This window comes from Macaca mulatta, chromosome 5 (assembly GCF_049350105.2).
Source record: "Macaca mulatta isolate MMU2019108-1 chromosome 5, T2T-MMU8v2.0, whole genome shotgun sequence".
Lineage (NCBI taxonomy): Eukaryota > Metazoa > Chordata > Mammalia > Primates > Cercopithecidae > Macaca > Macaca mulatta.
This window is the reverse complement of record NC_133410.1, coordinates 175,574,491-175,598,998: the sequence shown is the minus strand read 5'-3', so window position 1 is coordinate 175,598,998 and position 24,508 is coordinate 175,574,491. Positions and strand designations below refer to the sequence as shown.

The window sequence follows — 24,508 nt, the reverse complement described above, 5'->3', positions numbered from 1 at the left end:
AGATAATCTAACATGTCATTTGTTTTTCTATCTCAGGTAAGTAGAGGTAGATAGTATGACTACCATCAAAATCTGAGTCAAAATTGCATGGCAGCTGTTGTTTTTGTCATTCCGCTTACTCTTCTAAATTTCACTCTTAACCTAATCCCTCAAGCTGCCCTATAGATTTTTAAACATTCTGTTTAGATATCCCTCTTAGAGCTCTGCTTTCCTAAAATGCTATACGATCTTAAATGACTCTTTGTCCTTATATTTCCTTTGGGTGGAGATGAGAGAAAGGCTCATTCCCGTTAGTAAGAGTGTAGTACTGCTGAAGATTGCTGTAATTACTTCTTAGGAATGACCGATTGCATGTTCTCAGGGAATGTTTGCAATATAAAAGGAAAGTTAATCAATCAAATAACTAATTGTTGGGACAATTGGAAACTTGTTTGCAAGTGGCATTTCTTAGTGTCAACTGACCTTCTTATGCCTTCTCACTTCCTCAGCCACTAGTGTAACAGAACATAAATCAGACAATACTGATGGCAAATTATCTCTTCACCTGTAAGGTGAACTAACTTAGAGAGTAAGCAGTTGAATATTAGGGACATATATAGTTCTAAGGCCAAAACCCATGAAAAGTACTCAGGTTTGGAAAATGGTGGGAGTGGAGAACATCTGTTAAAGGCAAATTTGCCATCTATGCATTTTGCAAGAACTCTGCTTGGTGAGAAATTACCTGCTCCCCGCAGATAGCAGATTCTCTCAACTTCTTCATTATAGGGATTTTAAACTCTACTCACTGCTTTTTCAACTGTCTAAATCCTTTTATCTTTATAGCACATATGGCCTCCCACCCTGAAACTGGTAGGCACAGTTTCTGATCTAATTTAATACCCATATTATAGTACGTTTTAAATATCATATCACCAAGTCCATAAACAACTATGCTAATGTATAAAGTAGCTCAGCACTGCTCAAAACACATTACAGTTGCCAACACCATAAAATCCCATTTACTTTTGCTTAAAAGTGTTTGATATTGAATTTGCTTTCCCCTGAACTGTAATTAACAACGTTCTGAACTGCTTACAAGATTCAATTGACTGGCATTATTAATCACACATTCACAGAGAAGTTGACTATTACATTTGATTTTTTTTTTCTTTCTTATGTGTTTTTGGCATCTAATCACTGATGAAAACTAAGGAAATGGCCCTTTTCACCATGTTCCATGGATATTTATTTTCTTGATGTATTTAGTCTATAAAGAGTTTTCCCCGTTTCTATTGGATGTTGATTCTAAATTTCTATAGACATGGAATTAAACCAAGAAACAGTATTTCTTGTCAAGAGGAACAGTTTATTACAGCTAATTAAATCCAGGAATGTTAAAAGGAAACACAGCAAGGAGCATAAATTAGATTCTATCAAGGATATAGCTCGTTCCTCATGAATGAATACTGACAAAACAATTTTGTGGGAAGCTTTGAAAAGTCATTAATAGTTTTGAAAGTTGTGAAGACTAGCACATTTTGAAGAGGAAAGAGATAAGGTTTAGTTCTGTGTTTTCAAAATGTACCTCAGATATTCACAGGTGTTTCAATGTTTCCTTTTCTTATATTTGACAGTATCTTTGAGCCTGCATCTAAGATTTCTGTGCATATACTGTTGTAATCACTAGAGAGTTCTTCATCTTTTTTTTTTTTTGATTTGCCCAGATCCCATTTGGAGATGCAAAGAATAAAATGTAAACGCCAAAATAGAATAAATTTAGAAAAACAGATATTCCCAGTGATTGTAGAACTGCTCTCTTATTTATAAAAATTATATAGAACTGTATTGAGTACAAAGCCCTAGAGTCAGACTGTAAGCTCCAGGCACACAGGGGGCACTTTACCTTTTGCCTAGAGCTGCAATATAAGAGGACTGTAAGTATTTGCTGAGTAAATCAATAAGCAATAATAATTTAGGTTAGGATTCCTAAATTATTTTCCATAGCAGATTGCTACTTGCACTTGGAAATTAAATAATAAAATTAAACATTAGAAAATTGAAGCATAATAAAATTAACCTCTTATCTGTAAATTCAGGTAATGGATGATACCTGCATCATAGGGTGATTATGGGTTATTATTATTTTTATTCAATAAAAACTTAATACCTGAACTCTCTCTAAGTATTAAGGACTCATGAAAATATATTAATGTGTTGATTTTTCCAGAATGCATACATCAACCTTAAAATACTTAGGCTTGCTTTGAATCTGGAAATAAATAAGAAATATATACCTTGCAAAACCAACTCTGATTATGAGTTTGCCTATCTATTTCACCTCAGACAACTTTATCTTTTGCTATACCTACACCCATCCCCATTCCTTCCCAATACTCCAGATCCCTCTGCACATACACACACACACACAAACACACGCACACAGAGTTATGACCTGTGTGATTTTGATACACATAGTCACGTAATAAACATTATGACCTGATAATACAGAGTTTCTGATCTGATAGTGCCTGTAGTTTCTAGATTTCTCATATATTCTTGCATCTCTGTCTTTTTGTTAATACTTCTGCATGAAACATCATACCTAAGCCATAGCTCCCATAGCATGCATTCTGACCCTGATCATGTCAAACTAAGGAAGGTTTAACATTTTGTATTAAGATGTAGCTACGTTATGTTGCTACCATGACTCTTTCTATAGAATGTAAATTACATGAGAGCAGAGACTATGTTTATGTATTTCATCTTCCAGTGGTTAGAGGCTACCATGGTATGGCATAAAGGTGTTAAAGGAATAATTTGTTAAACTAAAGTCACGTTTCCTCTTCCTGTTGCCTCCTTTTTTCTTTTCTTCCTTCTTTCCTTCCATCTTTCTTTCCTCTCTTGCATTTATGAATGGATTCACCTGCAAGTACTAAGTGCAATAAATAATGAAATTAAATGTATAAAATACCTTACAATGGTTACCAATAGTAATATTTTCTTCTATAACATTTAAAACTTACTTAACTTTGGGCCATATTAAGGTGCAAATGAGGAGGACAGAGCATCGATAAAACCAATTATTTGTTAAACTTTAGTATTGGGCCACATTAGAAAATCATTCTTTTCCTTTTATTCAAAAGAAGGAACAGGGAAGCAGCATTTTATGTCTTAGATGTTTAAAGCAACTTTCTTTTTTTCTAACTTAAAACACATGTAATATAGATATTGTCTTTCTGTACACAGGATTATTCTAAAGGGAATCTTGTTCTCTTAAAAATGTTCTGGTAGTTTGAGCTAAGATGCAATTAGATAAGAACATCTTGTGCATTTCCTTGAGTTTCATTTCTACACTTTTCATTTGGGCTATAGCTTTTTTTTCTGTTATAGTTGAGATAACATTAGTGCACAATAGTAGACAATGCAGGATTATTTGCCTGTAAAGAATTTTGGAGTGTGTGTGTGTGTGTATGTAGAATGATTATCCTTTGAAAACTTATCTCTATATTTTATGAAAATTATTATCCTTTTAAAACTGACATTTTCAAATCATAAAATACATACTGAAGGAATCTCATTATTTTAGATGCATATATTATTTAAAGTCACTTAATATAAAATGAAATGAGAAACCTTCTGGTTTATTTCATCTGTACAATTTTTTACTTCTTATTTTGATCTCAATTGGCATATTTTAATGCAATGTCTAAAATATCAATTCAATTCCATGCATAGTTTTGCACATAAGTCTCAGATTGCCAGATATTCATTTTAATCTCATGTGCAGAGTTGACTTAATTATGGTAAATATATATTTATTCATATGTTTCTAAAAGGATATAAAAATAACAAACTAAGTTATCAAAAGAATATATAAAATTTAGAATGTTTCTAATTTTTAGTTTTTGATGTCTGAAATCACATCTTTTTGACTTTTTTGTTATACATTATTGTCTATTATATCAGCTAATGCAAAAAATAGTTTCACCTTGCGGCATAAGCCTAATTAATTAGCGGACACCTAAGAAAATAAGCAGTTTGTACAGTTTTAAAAAATTGTTTATTTTGTAGATTATTGTTATAGGGGATATTTGTGAACATACACGGTACAATTTTTATATTGTTTTCCATTGCATAGAGTGTAAGCATTATTTAAAATCTTCTACTGTGTGTAGTTCATTATAATTAGAGATGTAAAATGCAAACTATATAATATTAGCTATGTTATAAACTTTTTCTGAGGTTTATTTTTTAATATACTATACTTTTATTTTTTAGAACAGTTTTAGGTTCCCAGTAATACTGAGCAAGCTGAAGGTACAGAGTTTTCTCATATACTGTCTGCCTCCGGTACTCAGGTCTCCCATGATCACCATCCCTACCAGAGTGATCCCACTTTGTTACAATTAATAAACCTTCTGGACATATCATTAGCCTCCCAAATCTATAGTTTACATTATGGTTCACTGTTGATATTGTTCATTCTACTCATTTGGACAAAAGTATAATGGCCTGTATCCACCATTATAGTATGGCACTAAATAGTTTCCCTGTTCCCCAAATCCTCTTGGCTCTGCCTCATTCTTCTCCCCACCCAAACCCTGGCAACCATTGATCTTTTCATGCCTCAATAGTTTTACCTTTTCCAGAATGCCATACTGTTGGAATAATACAGTATACAGCCATTGTAGACTGATTTCTTTCACTTAGTAATATGACATTTCCCTCAATGTCTTTCAATGGCTTGGCATCTCTTTTCTTGTTAATGCTGTGATTCATTTTAATGTAAGTTTTTAAATGTGCAAATATATTTATCTTCCATGGCTACATTTATTGATAGCTACTTGATGGGCATAGACTAATGCAAGAGAGAAGAACAGATATATGTCCTAAATCACATACAAAATAGAAGTAAAATATTGACCAGGTGTGGTGGTGTGCACTTGTAGTGGTAGCTGCTTTCAAGGCTGAGGTAGGAAGATCTCTTGATCCCAGGAATTCAAGATTGCAGGGATCTGTGGTCATGCTACTGAATTTCGGCCTGGGTACAGAGTAAGACTTCATCTCTAAAAAACAAAAAGAAAGAAGCAAAATATTGTTATTGTGTTTATCTCCCTTTATCATAAACAAAAATGATTTAATTGTACTTTTCCCAGTTATCAAATTAATTGAAATATTCACAGACTTTTGGAGATGTGACATTTTATTATTGGTTGAATTCGTAGATTTTTATCAGAAATTGCAAACTTTGAGGCAGAAAGTCTGGGAGACACATCTCTAACTACATTTCTCTATGTCATAGAGATCAATGTGGCTCAAAGAATCGTCCACAGAGTGATGCTGCTCTGTAACCTGAGTGGGATGGGTGCAGAAATTGAGTGTCAGCATTCGAAAAGCTTTCACAGCAACTTAACAGAAAAAAAAATTATATATTAATTCATTCTAATAGCAATGAATTTACTTTTGTATTTTTCATGTCTTTGTTTTTATTTCAAGTTTTAAGTGGTTAATTTTCTTGTATTTTATAAAAGGTTTGTTCTGTAATCGATTGGGGGGAAAATAACTGGTTCTTAATGACAAATAGTTTTAGAAGTGCTGCCAAATAGTACAGGAACACACAGTAAAGTTTACTGAATTTGAAATTAAACAAAATGAGTGCACAATAGGGCAATTTTAGTTAACAATAACTTGTTGTATATTTCAAAATAAGTAAGAATGGAATTGGAATGTTCCTAAACCAAAAATGATACATGCTTGAGGTGATGGATATTTCAATTTCCCTGATTTGATCATTACACATTGTAAACTTGTATCAAAACATTATAGGTACTCTATAAATATGTATAACTATTACGTATCCATAAAATTTTTTTAAACGAAATGAGTGAGATTTGACCTCTCTTTCTTTGAAAATCCTGACATTAGAAAAAATGAATCACGATTTTGTCAAATGAGAAAAAGAGTTTCCAGAGATTTTCCAGCAACTTCTTGCCCTCCCTGTGTGGAAGAGAGCCTCTAAGATGGCCGCCATGATCCCGACATTCTGGTATTCATGCTTTTGTGCTCAAATTCGGGCTAGTGACTCACTTCTCCCAAACAGTGCTATAGCGATAGGATGTCATTTTGAAATCATCTTTAGAAAGATCGCATTAAATATTACCCATCCTCTCACGCTCTCTTGGAATTCCCACATTAAGGGAAACCAAGATGTGATTTGCCCCGTGGAGAGGCCCATGTGGCAAGGAACTTGAACTGAGTCAGTGAGAAACTGAAGCCCTCAGTTCAAAACTTAGCCAGGAACAAAATCCTGCTCCCAAATAGGTGAAGTGTTGGAAGATAATTGGTCAAGACTTCAGCGGAGCAGGCAGCCCTGGTTGACACCTTGGTTTCAGCCTCGTGGAAGAGTTGCAGGCAGCAGCATTCAACTAAATCATGCCCAGATTTCTGATACTCAGAAAGTGTAAGATAAATGTCTGTTGTTCTAAGCTGCTAAATTTTGGCATAATCTATTTTATACCTATAGAAAAGTGATAAATCTTTGCTAAAAAAGGGGGAGAATCACGTACTGCCACTGCAAACTCAAGTGGATTCCTGGGAACTGTTGTTAGCTGCTATCTTCCACATGACCCTCTGCTGATTATTATAATTCTGTTTTGACTTTCAGGTTGATTATTTGGCAGTATTATCTTAGTGTTTTGAAAAAGGTGAAATCTAAAACCAAATATTTGGACAAACCCCAATATATGCACATACTAAATTTTCGAATAGTGCAAAGGGTGTTTTGAAAGTCTTTTGTTTATATAATGTTAAAGAGATAATAAAGAATATGATAGTCACAAAGCAAAGCTTTTAGATAAGAATGAATCATATTTTAGTTCACAGATTTTAGAAACCATGAACTATGAATGTAACACTATTAGTACAAATAACAGCAACTATGCATCAGATTCTCAATTTATACATGTAGAAACCAAATGACAACAATGAAATAAATTAAAAATAGCATTTTAAAAACAAAAATAAAAACTCAGTGGGAACAAAACAGCTTTTAGTTTGTGTCTAAAAACAGATATGTTCAAAAAAGATATTCACAGGTATTAATCACAATAAAGAACTCAGAGGGAAATAATTAAAGTTCAGTGATAAACATATCCTCCTTAATCCCTAACCAGTATACAATACAAAATAGCTTATTTTTGCTATTAGAGGGGGAAAAAAGCACAGAAATACATTCTTGATGCAATAATGAAACAATGAATGCACCATTTTTCAGGATAGCACTTTCTTAAAAAGATAACTATTATTTTACTTTCATTTATGATTAGTGTTATTTATTTTACACAGTATTTGGTTGAAATTTTGAACAGCTCTGTATTTTTGTTGACTCTATATGAAAATATTTAATCAGACTGACATGCATTTAATATTTATGTTATATAAATTTATTTTTTATTTATATTTGATGATATAATTAGTCTTATAAACTATATTCAGTATTTAGTCATAGATGATTTAAAATTATGAATTATAAACTCTAAGATAATGCCATTATAAATATCAAATGTAAAATAAACATGGAAATACTATAAATATTTTTACATTATTAATATAATACAAATGTATTAATATTTATATTTATTGCACATATAGAAACATACATTTTTACAAAGAATGCAAAATAAATATAGAAATATTGGTATTGTTATTTTGCTTAATCAGTAAACAGTATCTAAAGTTTTGATTTACTGATATAAGAAGCATTCTAGGATTTGAAGCATGTTTTTAGTACTTAGAGGTGCTTGACCTTAATTTAGCCTTTGATTTTCACTTTAAATTGAGGATCATAAAAATGTAGAATAGATATTTGCAACCTGTGTCTAAAACTTTTTCTGTATAGTACATCATAAAGCTTTTTATAATCTTATTTTCCTTGGCTTCAGAATATACATCGTGATTTCTGTTTCTAAAAATATGATACATTCATCTGTAGATTGTATCCAAAGCTAGATGAGATACTGATGGTCAGAAAAGAAAAATAAAAGTATTTAGAAAATTTAGAGACATTAAGGTTTTAGAATAGAATTATGCAAATTCTATTAACATTGTTAAAATTAATAATGTTCTTTAAGAACAAGAAACATCTTCTCCATCTCCACAAAAGTTTTTTCTTGTTTCCTGTATGGAAATAGAGAAATATTCCATTAAATATTGTTTTTTCACTTTTTTAAGCCTTCTTTTGGGGGTGAGGTATAAGATAGTATAAGATAGTTTAGTCCAGTGGTCTTTTTCAGTAAAAGACCAGAGAGTGAATATTTTAAGCTTTTCAGGCCTTATGGCCTCAGTCTTAACTATTCATCTCTGCTGTGGTAAGCACTAAAGTAGATATAACCTGTAAAAGAAGGATTGTGGCTAATAAAACTTTATTTACAAAAACAAGTTGTGGGCCTGGCCCATAGGCCATCATGGCTGCTGACCTGTGGTATGCTGGAATGGTTTCAAATGCAGGCTTTGGACTACACTTCCGGGATTCAGATTCCAAGAGTACTTCTAAATACTTGTGTAACCTTTAGCAGATTATGTAATCTCTCTTTGCTTCACTTTCCCATCTGTACAATGGGAATGATAGAATCACTTACCTTTTGCAGATATTGAGAGTAAAGTGTGCAGAACAGTTCCTGGTAGAGGATGAGTGAGTAATAAATTAAAACCACTATTTTTCTTAAATGTTTTTACATGTGTTAATGTCTGTATAGTTACAATGAAGATTCTTAATATTTAAAAGTTCTTACCACAATGAGATACCATCTCACACCGCTTAGAATGGCGATCATTAAAAAGTCAGGAAACAACAGATGCTGGAGAGGATGTGGAGAAATAGGAACGCTTTTACACTGTTGGGAGTGTAAATTAGTTCAACCATTGTGGAAGACAGTGTGGCAATTCCTCAGGGATCTAGAACTAGAAATACCATTTGACCCAGTGATTCCGTTACTGGGTATATGCCCAAAGGATTATAAATCATGCTACTATAAAGACACATGCACACGTATGTTTATTGTGGCACTATTCACAATAGCAAAGGCTTGAAACCCACCCAAATGTCCATCAGTGATAGACTGGATTAGCAAAATATGGCACATATATACCATGAATTACTATGCAGCCATAAAACAGGATGAGTTCATGTCCTTTGCAGGGACATGGATGAAGCTGGAAACCATCATTCTCAGCGAACTATCACAAGGACAGAAAATCAACCACCACATGTTCTCACTCATAGTTGGGAATTGAACAATGAGAACACATGGACACAGGGTAGGGGACATCTTATACCAGGGCCTGTCAGGAGGTGGGGGGCCAGGGGAGAGATAGCATTAGGAGAAATACCTAATGTAAATGACAAGTTGATGGGTGCAGCAAACCAACATAGCACATGTATACATATGTAACAAACCTGCACGTTGTGCACATGTACCCTGGAACTTAAAGTATAATAAAACAAACAAACAAAAAAAGTTCTTAATTTATTCATTGAGGCAAAGTATTTCTTTGTGCCTTTCTCTGAGATAAATGAATCATAAGTTTTGTATATCAATGTAAAATTAACCAGTACATATTTTCTATATATTCAGAAGGATTCTAACCTCAATTTTCAGAGGCTTTCAGAGACAAATGAGGAATTGTCCCAATGGCACTGTCCTTTTGACACAATTTATTTTATTTATGTTTTTAATCTGTGGTGAGTCAGAGAGCGTAAAATGCTCTGTAAAAAATAAAGGGCTCACCAAAGTGTTATAAATGAATTCTTTCAGGATTCTAGTACACAACATGGAAAAATGAGTGCTACCTGGGTAATAAATGTAACACTTGGGGGCTTGAAACAGATAGTTCGTCTCATATAGATAATTCCTCTACACCCAGACAAAGCTTTACCTAATCTATTTTGTGATCAAATCATGTGTTCAGTATTTCTACACAGGAAAGTTTCCTCTTTTGTGAAATGTATTGGCTTAACTATTATGCTAGCCATTCTTCCCATACTAAGATGAGATGTGTAAATGAGATCATATATATGCCATAATATATAACATATTTCCAAAAAGAACAGACTGTCATTGCTATTTTTTTAGCTTTAGAACTAGCAAAGCCTTATGATTTAGCTGATCTATCAAAATAGAGGAAGCAATAAAAGTTAATTATAATAGGAAAATTCTGAAGTTTGGTTTGACAGGGTTTGGGAGATTATAATCACAAAAACCAAAAATCATAGAAAATTTCTCTCCCAACTCCTTAGCATAGAGTTACAAAATCATTATATTATTTATATTTCTGTATAGATATATAAAAATTAACAAAGCATTTGTCAATAAGTGGAACAATAGCATATTAAACTTTGCTTTGATTATGGAGACTTTAATGAAAATAAAATGGTTGTAGAAAGGTTAAAAATCAGGGGTCTCCCTGTCATTTATACTTCCCCCAATTATGAATATTTGGCTGGTTGACCTTCTCCTTGGAAAAAAGTAGGACCTTTCAGTGTGGAACTTCTGGCCCAATTTTTTCTTTCCTGGAGAAGACTAGGAGCCCAAAACACTTTCTGTAATTTTTATTGTGTTTGTAATTATGTTCTGTTTAGGTGGAATTTGAGACTAGGACCCATTTTTCCACTTACTGGCTTGTAGACAAAATAATTCAACAGTGATGGTTGTTGCTTTCAAGCAAGACTTAGTAGAAACCAGTAGGTCAAGATTGGGAAGTTAGTCAGGAAAGTAAGTTTGGATTCAGAATAACTGATGGGTAGTAGGGGATTAATGAAAAATCCAGAAGGGAAAATAAGCCAGTGGATAAGAAAGAAAATCTCAGAGAAATATGGATGGAATACAGATTAACATTCCTACGCAGAGCCAAGTTACTTCATGATTCCTCAGGATTTTCTCTAAGATTCTTCTACAGGCTTACATAACCATTTTCTAAGGCTAAAGCCAACATTTAGCATCAGATGCTCAGTAGGGGAAGGACACTGGAAGGATTTACATGATTAATTACAGCAAAATCCTGTGAACAAGGGATTGTTTGGAGGTTCTGTATCTGTGTATCTGAAGATGTGGTGTTATGAAAGACACACTTGACCTGACTCAAGATCTTGTATATTTTTTTCATCTTAGCCATTGACTAATTGTATAACCTGGAGACCTTCCAGCTATTCATTGTTCTGCAGCAAACCAGTCCACTAAAAACCAGCCCAAAATGTAGTGACTTAAAACCACAGTTTATTATTTTGTCTTACGATATCATATTCTGACTTTACTAGCTGGCTGCTTCTCACTTTGAGTCTCTAAAGTGATGGCAGCAAAATGGATGCCTAGTTTTGAGTCACTTGGAAGTTCAAAACGGTTCTCTCACATGTTTGGTAGTTGATTTTGGATGTCATCTGGTAGCTCCGCAGGGGATATAGACAAATGGCTTCTCTGTGTGGCTTGGGTTTCTCTTATGGTGGTTGGAAGAAAGGTTTCTCATGAACTAGCACTAGAATGTCCTGAATGCCATTCTGCCACATATTATTAGTCACAGTCATAAAAACATATGCTATTCAAGGGGAGGAGGATGAAAACTCATCTTTTGTTATGAGTAAGTAGCAGGATGAATATGCAGTGAGGAAAGCCATTGATAAAAGCCATCTTTGGAGATCATCTATGCCTATACAACAGAAGCTTTGGATTCTTTATCTCTAAATTTAGGAAGAACTAGGTAATACTTCAGATACCTTGGGAAATTAAATTTTTGGGTTCCTATATCCTATATCAACCTGTTTATAAGTTAGGTTCCCCAAGAAGACTTATCACTAGCAACATTTGTGATTTATTGTTTTTCTCTTCTTGCTCCCATCATGCTTTGAATAGGTTGCTCTTTACATACTTAGTCCATTCTGAATGCATCTGGCTTTCACATTAGATTCTGAGCTCCTTGAAGTCACCAGCTATGTACCACTCAATTTTCTTTGTCCTTAGAATCTACTGGAGCACAATAATTATTTATTGGAACAGTTGAACAAAGTAAAATCCTAAGTCTGATATGACACTGGTAGATTAATAAGGTCATAATTTATGTACATTTGGCATCAGAAGTCAAGGGTCAGAGGTCACAGTGCAATTATCAAAAATCTGCTTTCCAACCACCTATTCCATATCTTATAATCTTCCTAAAATATACTATATATTTTATTCAAAATTTTTATTTTTATATGATATAATTTAATAGATATATTTATTTGTAGCATCATAATGATCAGTGACAAATACTAGAATGTTTTCCTGGCTATAAAAATAATTAGTGCCATTTTTAAAATACATATTGTGAACTAGAACTATATTAATAGTTTGTATGCATTAATTTAATATTTACAAAGCTTAACACATTATTAGTCTCAATTTTCAGAAAATAAAATTGAAAGTCAGAGTGTAAATATCAGAGTAAATGGTAGATATAGGGTTCAAGCCTAGACTTTTCTTCTTCTAAGAGCTTGGTCTTTTCCCTGATGCTCTATTATTCCTTGTTGTTTGCATTCTTCGATATTTATTTTTCATTCTAATATATATTAATTGAAATTGTTAAGCTAAAATTTGAAAATTTGTTCCAGGACAAATTCATCCTTAAATTTTCATAATTATTCTTTTTAGCATTTTATTAAATTTTTATTTTTTTCATCCTAATGTAACTGAAATTGGAGCCAATTGTTATGTGAATGAGATCACTCCTAAAACAGTGAGGTATTTATTTTTGGAACAAAAGGAAAAATGACATTTTAAATATTTTAAACAGTGATACATTAATGAAATACAATTAATAACTATTAACATAATAAAATGTAATCCTGAATGACTTAAGAATAAACAATGTCTCTACTAAAAATATAAAAAAACTAGCCAGACGTAGTGGCGGGCGCCTGTAGTCCCAGCTACTCCGGAGGCTGAGGCAGGAGAATGGCGAGAACCTGGGAGGCGGAGCTTGCAGTGAGCTGAGATCGCGCCACCGCACTCCAGCCTGGGCGACTGAGCAAGACTCCGTCTCTAAAAAAAAAAAAAAAAAGAAAAAGAGAAAAAAATAAAATAAGCAATGTAACGTCAGTTGGGACTGTGAATTAAAAAGAAAAAATAAGACAGTACTATTGGAAAAGGCTGTCTGCTTTTTGGGTATAGTATAGCATTGATGCTATTACTTTAAGGGAGAATGTATTGCTAAGATGTTCATTTTAATAATAAAATGTTAATAAATATCGTTGGCAGTACCATAGCTGAATCTAACGTTCGTTTGTATGTATTTCAAATGGATGACTCTATACAGAGGTCTTATATGAAATCCTAGTGACATCAGACTTCAGGTAAGAAAGTGAAATACTATAGGAATATTATTAGCTAAACTCTTTTCATATAGATTCACCAGAATATTCTATACCCCACCTAGATCGAGACTGTCATATTTGCTTAGAATATGAGCATACTGTAACAAAAATAGTTACAATTGATAATCATCACTTTGACATTCATTTTATATTTGAAGTGTGCCGTCAAAAGTATTATCCTCTGTGTCTCACTTTATAATGATGTGATCTTTTTTCTATAGTTTTAAAATACTTTAAAGCAGTTAATATAAATTGCCAAATAGTTGTGAAAATATGCAACAAAATTGTGTTCAGTAGACTTCAATAGTATCTCTGTTTACTAATATTTAAAAGTGTGATGCTTTGTAAGCATTTTTTTTCAAACATAGATTTCAGAAAGACTTTATTGCCGAAACAGTTCTTCATGCCACTGGGATGGCTTAAATGGCTTAATAATGGCTAACATAATGGCTGAGTGTTAGTCTTTTTATGTTCATCTGTAGGCATTTATGGAGTTTTTGGGCATCAAGATCTCTTATTCCCAATTGATTCTGTATCAAAATCTGTGAGGATGCTTAAGCAATCTCTGACCTAGTTCTGTGCCAATCCAAATTATTCCTTCAGACAATGGGAGAGTTTATCAGTACAGACGTAGCTGTGTGGACACAAATGAACCAAACAGTTGATCTTTCCGTGAAAGCTTATCCTTCTGACCCACTTCGCCTGTACAAAGTCTAGTTGTAACCAGTTATTGGAAGAGGAAACTAGCCTCTCCATACTGGGTGTTGTGTTTATTTTTACTAATCACCTTTCTGAACTTTCAGTTATGTTTTATATTTATAAGAAAATAGAAATTTAGTCAGATATATTTGTATGTTATTTGTTATAGCTAAATATGATAAGCAATATAAAGGCATAGAGCATAGACATATGAGAGCATAGTTAAATAAATGACAGTAAGTCGATACCAAAGGGTATTATATAGCCATTAAATATTTTGGAGAAAAAACTCATACAGTTGTAAAATGTTCTTAATAAAATATTACACAAAAATCTGCATTTAAAATAGAATGTTTAATATGCTTTCAATATTATAAAATATGTGTGCAGAAAATCTGCTACTAGTAGCAGTACTTTATTGTAAGGTAGTTTGATTCATTTGTCTTTATTTACCAACAACTCTACATCAGCTGTCTTCACAAGAGTGATTTTTCTTCCAGCGGATATTTGGCAATAACTTGTTACATTTCCCTTTTGTCACACCTTGAGGGAGTGTCCCCACCAGTATCTCATGAGTAGAAGCAGAGGATGGTACTAAATAGTGATCAATGCACAGAATAGTCTCTCTACCCCTAACACAACAAAGAATTATCTGGCTCAAACTATCAATAATGCTAAGGATGAGAAACTGTGCTCTACAATACATAGGTGTGTTCAATAAAGTGCACATATATTTTATTTAAAATTAGAGAAAAGGACACAGCATTAAAACCACAAGGAAAAAGACAGTTTAAACAATAAAACACATAGGCCCAATTTTTATGTAGACTTTATTTTGTGGACAACTTGCAGTTTTTATTTCTATAACTACAAGAAATTGGCAATGGTTTAATATTAAATTCTAATGGTCTCTGTAATTCACTCCATAAGTTTTTGAATGTGTGTGACAAGAATCCAACTTTGCTTCTTGAAGCACTCAGGATTGGTTTCAGTCATTTAAATCCAGAATTTCTCCAATTGAAGGCATCTCTTGTAGCTGTTTTCTAAATCCCTGGTTGGCTTATTTTGGATATAAATTGAAGCCTGAAAACAACCAATATTCACACAAGGTTTTGGAACAAAAGAAATTGTGCCTGAATAAACACTTACGTGAAAATACTTTTATTTCTCGTCCTGACAAAATTTCTAAGATTTAATGAGGTGAACCTATTTTTTTTAATAAAAAAAAATGTCTAGTGATGTCAGAACACAAAGAATATATCTAAAAATGGCTTAGTAGTAGGGCTACCTTCCTTTTCCATCATATATATGTCTGATCCCCACTGTGGTCAGACTTCAAGATTGCCCTTGACATAACCAAGAAAGCCAAGTTCCTGTTTCACAATTGTGATTGTAGATTTTTTTATAGCTGTGGTCCCAAACGCACCAAGCTTGACCATATTATTCTGAAGGAAGATCATTAAATGTGGTTGAGGTAAGATTTTAAAATTATGTTCTTTTAAAATATGCATCCCCCCCTAATTCCTGCTCATCTATTCAGGTATTCAGTATTGCAAACACTATGTGTTGTGTGAAACATGCCACTTTGACATTATGTGACTTCAGTGCTGACAATGTCAGTTCTACAGCTTTTCCACCTTCTTGAACTCTGTGATTTTTATATGAATGGAGTCACTATTACAATAAAAACTTAGCCACATCTTTTCAGGTATTGCCACTGGTAGCTGTACCATATCAGAATAATCTGAGATGACAGCAAAAATATTTTTCTTCTTGCATTCACTATAGCAATAAATGTAGGTATTTAAAAATTTGTTACATTTGTCTTTTTATTTTTATTTTTATTTTTATTTTATTATTATTATTATTATTTTTTGGAGAGAACATTGGATTTGAAAATAGGAGGAGGAGTTTATGGCTGCTTGTAAGAAATCAGAAAAACAAAGGATTTGGTGAGCAGTAATGACAGCTTGTCCATGGTGTTACCCAAAGACACTGACAGACATAAACTTGACCCTTATGAGTAACTATTAAGATATAGCACCTCCTTTATTCCAGGTATGGTGCTGGCATTTTACACAGTTGATAACTAATCCCAATATCTCCCGTCAAATAGGTAGAAATTATTTTTCCAACTTTCGTCACAGGAATCTGAGGATAGTCTAGGCCATCATCTTTTCTAAAGTGATGCAGCTAATGAGTGGTAGAGCCAGACTTAAAATTCTGGTTTGCCTGTCTCCAAAGCCATCACTCATGTGTGCATGTCTAGCTTTCTGTTCTGCTTCAGGAGAGACGTAAAACCATAGCGGCCCAATTCCTCCCCACGCTTGGAATGGATAATAGTCATCATCCTCAAATAGTAAGATACATTTTTAAAAATAAAAGATACTAAATGAGTATGTTATGTTGCTCAGCTCAAGTTTTGAGACGTTTATTGGAGTAATTTAATTTGAAAGTCTAATTTTTCAAGAATTGTATCATGCTATAATTGTATTTAAAAATATTTTAAAGACAATAAATAATCAGTGTTTGTTTAATTATCTAGTAGCATTATCCTTTCTTAATCTAATCCTAGATTATTTAGTGGAAAATCTATGGGTATAGATTGCTATAATTTGCCTTCCTCTTAATATAACCCTATCTGGACATAAATGTATCAACTACAATGATGTCATTTTTTTCTTTTTGTTTCATTTTTTTAAAAATTTGAAGTTAGTGGAGTGCAGTTTCAGAAAGTACTGATTAACTGTTTGTCACATTAAAAAAACTCCTGAAACTTAATTTAAAATTTTCATAACTAAATTAAAGGATTGTATTTATTTCTATGATTGAAGTCAATGCTGCATTTTCTTCCTTATACAGTGGAGACACTGAAAAAGAGGCTAGAAAGAAGATTCAAAAAAGGAAGATAAGTCATTATATAAAAAGGATAACTGCACTCACATGTTTACCACAGCACTGTTCAGAAGAGTAAATATATTAGATTCAATCGAACTGTCCATCAACATGTGATTGCGAAAAGAAAATGGAATACCATTCAGCCATAAAAAGGGAATGAAATGTCTTTTGCCTCAACATGGGTGGAACTGAAGGCCATTATTTTAAGTGAAACAACTCAGAAAGAGAAAGTCAAACACCTCATGTTCTCACTTATAAGTGGGAGCTAAATAATGTGTACACATTGACATAGAGTGTGAAATAATACACATGAGACACCTGGAAGGGTGGGAGGGTGTAAGGGGTGAGAGCTGAGAAATTTCTTAATGGGAACAATGTACACTATTCAGGTGATGGTTACGCTAAAAGTTGAGATTTCACCACTATGTGATATTCATATAACAAAACTACATTTGTACCCCTTAAATTTGTACAAAGAGAAAGAATCTCTGCTTACCCCTTTTGAATTCTGTAGCTTCTGTAGCTTTCCAATTAACTGACTTGAGTGGGTCTAACAGTTTAGAGCTTGGAAATGTTACAACTTCACCATGATGTGCTACTCTCTTCTGGCAGGTTACCATAGTGACAACAGTGTATTAATTTCAACAGTGACATCTTTTTAATTTATAATAAAATATGATATTAATGAGGAACTTTTATAAGGCTTTTAGAGCGGTAAAAACAGTAAATAAATAGACAGTCTATTTGGCCTTACTTTTCAAAATTCTTTCCAGTATGCTTTGCCTTACATTTGTGCTATACTGTCATATTTACTAAGTATATTGTAAATATATTGCATTGATTCTTTTCCATATTAAAGAATTAAACTTTAGGCAGGACTTAATTAGGTGTGCATGTTTTTCAACTTCTAGGTTGCATTTTGATGAACTCCTTAGATATTCGATTAACAAGAGAATGATTTGCATAAAGCATATTTATACCCCATGAGCCATTGCAGAATCACTTGGTATTTTCCCTGCTATATTAATAGTTCCACTTACTGTTGTACTAGGGGACAATGAAGTTGTATAATTGGAAACTGGTAAGATACTTTATAGCTTATTAGCTTAGGGTAATTATCTGCATGTTATATTATGCACTGAATTGTAATTGAAAATATTGCATTGTAATATTTAGGAGAAGTGGCAACCAAAAATAGTTAAATTGTTATATTAACCATTGACTTGCAATGAAAATGAACACATTTATTGGAAGACATTTCTGTAACTTGTAAACAGTGTGTTCCTTTTTGATAACTATTCTTTTTCTCTTGTTTCTTTTTTATTTTTATTTATTTATTTTATAATTTGCTGCTTGCCATTGCAGGAAGTAGAGGTTTGTATACAGCTTCTGTGTTTCATATTTAATTTTAGATTTTATATGAATCCTTGCATTTTAATTACTCATATACACTCAATTCACATTATTTTCCCCCTTAGGATGATTATTTCCGCACTTGGAGTCCGGGAAAACCCTTCGATCAGGGTAAGAATCTAACTATTTTAAAATAAAAATCTTTACATGTTCATAATCATTGTGCTTTTAGAAATGATATTTATTGTGTGGTTAGGCTTGAAAATACTAAATACAAGAGCTTACATGAATGGAAAAATTTATGCAATGATTACTTATATTTCAGCATAATATTTTTAGAAGTAAGCAATTAGTTATCATGATTATGTCAGGATGTCTTTTATTTTTAGATACATGTTTTAGAGGACTGATTTGGGCTTCTGAACATTACCAGGTTTATTTTTATCAGTAGATACAAGTCACTTCATCCAGTTTTCAAGTGCATTCACTGGGCAATAGATTTATTTGTACAAACTTTTAAAACAAATGGCTTTTTTTGGCCTCTTTTCAAATTAATAAAAGGTTTCCTTTAAGATGAGTAAATTCATAATTAGACTCAGCTGGGGTCTTAACAAGACCCAAAAGGAAAAATGTTACACAAAATTGGGGCTTCCCCACCTCTTTTCAAACAGCTTGCAATTCTGATTAACTTACCTTTAAATGGAAAACAGGAAATATGGATGAAAATGGAAATACTTCTACATGTGCAATGAGAATGGACACATCAAACCCCAAGCAATCATAGTTACATAAATAACTAAAGAGATTTGTTTACTAAAGTTCACATTTTAAAAGTATCTTACTTTTAAAGTTTCTTTTTGTAACTTTCTATAGTCTGTGCAAAGTAGGAAAAAAAAAATTCTTCTTTACATAGAGCATATAGTAACCATGCAAAAGATAATACTCTGTGAAGTAGTCATACTTAAAAATAGAAGTCTTTGTAAGAGTGTTTAGGTAAGTGATTAGATGATGAAGACATAGTATGTTATTTAAAAAAGCTTAGAGTATTTTGCTATGTTACCAGATTTTTACTTAATATTTGCGGTGAATGCTACAACACCCATGCTGTATGAGTGAGAAACCACCTATGTGGACCTAGACATAGACCATCATCAACATTGGTATTAACATGGAGTCTGAAACGGTCATTCAAATCGGGTATCTTCTTAAAATGACCTTTTATCTTATATATTTCATTTGATTTCACTATCATCCAGTGTGTGTGTGTGTGTGAGAGAGATCAGCATTTTAAAATTATAAAAGAATTATTTTTGAATTTGTTGCTAATAAGTCAAGCCAATGCTCTAAAACACAGGCAATAAAAAAATAATGACATGCAGACAGAGATGTTATTTGCTGGCTTTCTCGGGAAATGAATTTTTATGATGGAATCATAAACCTTGTAAAATGGGTGTTAGCTATGGAATTTGTCATACTCGGTGCATCCAGTTATAATATAGATGCTTTTATTTTCCTTTATGTGTGCATGACATTGTGTTGAACTGCAATTTATCTCTTAAAAAAAGGATGCTATTTTAGAGTCTTCCAAACAATTAATGATACAAGACTGATTTGCTTTACTATTCAGAGAGGTTTTTAACCTACTAACTTAAAAATATTATGTTTATCAGGCAGGAATAAGCTTATGACATGATAATAGCTAATATTTATGAAGAATGTCCTATTTTGAGTGACTACTCCAAGTTTTTTATATATATTATTTAATTTAGTTGTTATAACCCTGCAAAGTAGATGAGAAAGTTAAAATATTGAAAGAAGTTAAGTTCCTGCCCAGGTTATATTCCCACAGTGTGGCAGAGTGGGGATTTAGATTCAGTCAGTCTGAACCCCCAAACCTATTTCCTAATTGCTACACAATATTACCACTAACTTGAACAAATGTTAGAAATAAAGTTAAAACAATATTTTCTGGACTATTATCGGGGGAACCAGCCCCCAATATTTCAACGTAGGTTCTTTTCTATTTTCCCTAAGTGTTGGCTGGTCTGAGAAATAAATGGAAAGAGTACCAAAGAGAGAAATTTTAAAGCTGGGTGTCTGGGGGAGACATCACATGTCAGCAGGTTCCACGATGCCCCTGAACCTCAAAACCAGCAAGTTTTTTTTTTAGCAATTTTCAAAGGGGAGGGAGGGTACAAATAGGGTGTGGGTTACAGAGATCACATTTCAAAGGCAATAAAATATCACAAGGCAAATGGGCAGGGCAAGGTCACAAGACCAGGGCAAAACTAGAATTGCTGATGAAGTTTCATGTCCCACTGTGCATGCATTGTCATTGATAAACATCTTAACAGGAAACAGGGTTCAAGAGCAGAGAATGAGTCTGACTAGAATTTGCCAGGCTGGAATTCCCTAATCCCAGTAAGCCTGGGGGCACTGCAGGAGACTAGGGCGGGTTTCATCCCTATCTAAAGCTGCATAAGGCATACACTCCCAGAGCGGCCTTTTTAGAGGCCTTCCCCTGGGAATGCATTCTTTTCTCAGGCTGTTAATTATTAATATTCCTTACTAGGAAAAGAATTCAGCAATATTTATCTTACCTGTTTTCGGTAATAAGAGAAATATGACTCTGTCCTGCCCGGCTCCCAGGCAGTCAGACCTAATGGTTATCTCCCTTGTTCCCTGAACATTGCTGTTATCCTGTTCTTTTTCTAAGGTGCCCAGATTTCATATTGTTCAAACACACATGCTTTATGAACAATTTGTGCAGTTAATGCAATCATCACAGGGTTCTTAGGCAACATATATCCTCAGCTTACAAAGATGACAGGATTAAGAGATTAAAGGCAGGCATAGGAAATCACGAGAGTATTGACTGAGGAAGTGATAAATGTCCATGCAATCGTCACAATTTATGTTCAGAGATTGCAGTAAAGACAGGTGCAAGAAATTATAAAAGTATTAATTTGGGGAACTAATAAATGTCCATGAAATCTCCACAGTTTATGTTCTTCTGTCACAGCTTCAGCAGGTCCCTCCATTCGGGGTCCCTGACTTCCCACAACAGACTGTCAGATCTCAAGTTTTGATTTCTTGAACATATATGGTTGATAAACATGTAATAAAGTTTTGTATCAAAAAAATAAAAATAGAACAAAAATTAGATTGAGATATGTGTATTTGTTTGTGGCTTTGAGTCAAATTAACCAACCTAGTTGTAGACCACACTGAAGAGTGAGCAAAATAATCCTATTTCCATCTAAATAGTGTACATCATCTAGATAGAAAAGACATGAGATATGTTCATTTCTCGTATGTTTCTCACTTTTTGATGACAGACTCTTCCTTCAAGTATTATTTTCAAAAGCTTATTGGTATGTTGAACATGAAACCATTTAAAATACTTTTTATGAGTATTTTTAGTTTTTAATTTACCATGTTTTTCACTGAATTATGGACATCCATATTATATCAATATAAGTTGATTTTCCCCTATTTCATTTTTAAGAGGTTTGCATGTTTCCTAAAAAAAGTGAAGATAGCTGGGCGCTGTGGCAGGCGCCTGTAGTCCCAGATACATGGGAAGCTGAGGCAGGAGAATGGCGTGAACCCGGGAATTGGAGCTTGCAGTGAGTGGAGATCGCGCCACTGCAGTCCAGTCTGGGTGACAGAGCAAGACTCTGTCTCAAAAAAAAAGTGAAGAAAAAGTTACCTTGTCATTATATTTTAATACTGGTATTTATACTATTTTAACAATTCATATATCCATTTAAAGTTATCCTTTCTTCAATTTCTATAGAATGCACCATAAAGCATGCAGAAATTAAAGTATCACCAATGAAAATGTTAATATTTTTTAATATGAATGGTGTAACTTCTCAGCACAAAACTCTTTTCTACATATGCATACATATACATACATACATAAACATATTGATTACATATTTACACAAGGACAGACACAATTACACTTGCAAATTTGGTTCCAGGTAAAATCAACTGATTGTTCATATACACCTGATCTACCTTTTGGTTTAACCGTGACGTATTTTTCATCTCATTTAAGTTTCTTTTAATCAATCATTTTTCCAGTTTCTTTATTTTTTACCACTAAAATAGTAAGAGTTTTGGGGAAATAAAATGTTTTCAAATAAGCTTAAGTAGAAACTATTTTGGTGATGGTAAATCTGCTGCAAAATGAACTAAAGCACGCCAATACCAACAATAAATTGGTCTGGATATCTCCACACTGATTTTTCTGTGATATTATTTCTCTTCATTAGTGCAGTTAATCATGAGTTGACATAACAGAAATTACCTGAAAAATTGTTTTGATGAGGACATATATGTTGAATAAGGCATAAAATGTATATTCTTTACTATATTTACTATGATAAATAAACTAAAGGGAAAATGCATGTGTGAACCTAGGTGGTAGCATGATGAAGATTTTGAACAATTTAATCAATGCTTTAGATAAATATGCTGTAGCTTTCAAAAATAAATATTCACATTTTTCCATTCATTATGTTAAATCTGCCTTGTTTGTGGTCATGGATTAATATTGATGTATAAGAGATATATCAGTAAAGTTCCTAGCAGTGAATCCTGACAGTTGCTCAGAGAATCTGCTTGAACTGAGGTACCCCATCTACAAGGATCACCTTTTATTTAAACGTTATTTTCCCCAGCATATGATAAATATCATAAATCTCTAGGTGTCCTAAGGTGAAAGATTTAGAAGGAAAATATGCTTTCTAGGTTTTCCTAACTTTGCTATCCAAAGGAGCTTGGTGTGCCCCTACTTGGTCTCTACCATGGTAATAAATTATTATGAATAGATTAAAAATGAAGAAGATCAATATAGAGAGATCCAGAGATATAAGAATGAACCCGTTTCATTTTTTGATGTGTTTCTCCTGCTCCTGCACATTTTTGGGGATCTTGAATTAGGGTCAAGAAGTGTAGCTGTGGCTCAGATCAGCACCCTTCTGTCTTTTCTCAGCAGTTTCATTGTGTGCTTTCTTCTTAAATCAGAGCCTCTCAGGAAGGGCAGCCTAACTCCTACTGGTTTGTTAGATTGGAGTTCTTATTTATTTATTTATTTATTTATTTATTTATTATTGAGATAGAGTCTCACTCTTTCACCCAGGCTGGAGTGCAGTGGCCTGATTTCAGCTCACTGCAACCTCTGCCTCCTGGGTTCAAACAATTCTCCTGCCTCAGCCTCCTGAGTAGCTGGGATTACAGGTGCCCTCTACCACACCTGGCTAATTTTAGTATTTTTAGTAGAGACAGGGTTTCACCATGTTGGCCAGGCTGGTCTCAAACTCCTGAACTCAGGTGATCTGCCCCTCGGCCTCCCAAAGTGCTGGGATTACTTGCGTGAGTCACAGCATGTGGCCAAGATGGCAGATAATTCAATGAAAGTTCCCGAAGAGGAGGTATGTGAGGAAACCGTTCCTAAACTCAAGCAGCTCAGATAATCTAGCCATGAGAGATAGATACATGGCAGCTAAACTTACAACTAGAGGAAGCATTCTGGAAAGGATTAGAGGGTCGGGGGAGGGGGAGTTGTGAGAAAGAAATAACTAGCTCTTTGGAAGAGCAGTCATGTGTTTAGCTATATACTTATCCATTGTATTAATCTCTTCAGAATCATTTCTTAGAACTTTATCTGATTCCCATCATGTTTTCCATCCACTTGCAAAATGTCTCATATATAATAACAGTCACAGCCTGTTATGTCCTTTTGCAATCAGTATTTGGCTACAAAGGACAAGCTGTTGAGATTTCATCTGGAGCTTTTATTCCCTCCAATGAACAGTGCTGTTCATAGTATTATGGGTGTAATTATTTCTGAAACTGAAAAAGACTAGTGTTTGAGGAAATGCACCCCTAACTTAGCTTCCTCTTCTTAAAATGCATTATCATGCTTCTTAAGGAATAGGTTACGTAGATTAGACAATGTTGATATTGGCTGTCTCCCAGATGCCTTTAATTTTTACTTGTTTACATGAGTATCATTCATTTTTTATGTTTTCAGATGGCATTTATTGATAGTATTCTGAAACAATAGAAAGGTCTGATCCATCCTTCACAATAGGGGCATGGTGGTATCATAATGCTGCTTTGTTTAAGAGCTTGGGGACTTTTGTCATTTTTCTAGTGGAAAAATTG

General features: G+C 33.5%; 1 protein-coding gene across 2 annotated transcripts in view; it reads left to right on the top strand.

Annotated features, from left to right (window-relative positions):
- Positions 1 to 24,508, top strand: part of SPOCK3 (SPARC (osteonectin), cwcv and kazal like domains proteoglycan 3) — a 482,003-nt gene that overhangs the window by 159,798 nt on the left and 297,697 nt on the right. The window contains exons 1-2 of one of the 2 annotated variants that reach the window (XM_015139471.3): positions 18,004 to 18,056; positions 18,454 to 18,499. In XM_015139471.3, coding sequence (XP_014994957.3) covers positions 18,033 to 18,056; positions 18,454 to 18,499 — 70 coding nt within the window. In that variant the 5' untranslated portion in view covers positions 18,004 to 18,032. Of the gene's footprint in view, positions 1 to 18,003; positions 18,057 to 18,453; positions 18,500 to 24,508 lie in introns of those variants that run through there. The other variant, XM_015139470.3, reaches the window with a different exon arrangement.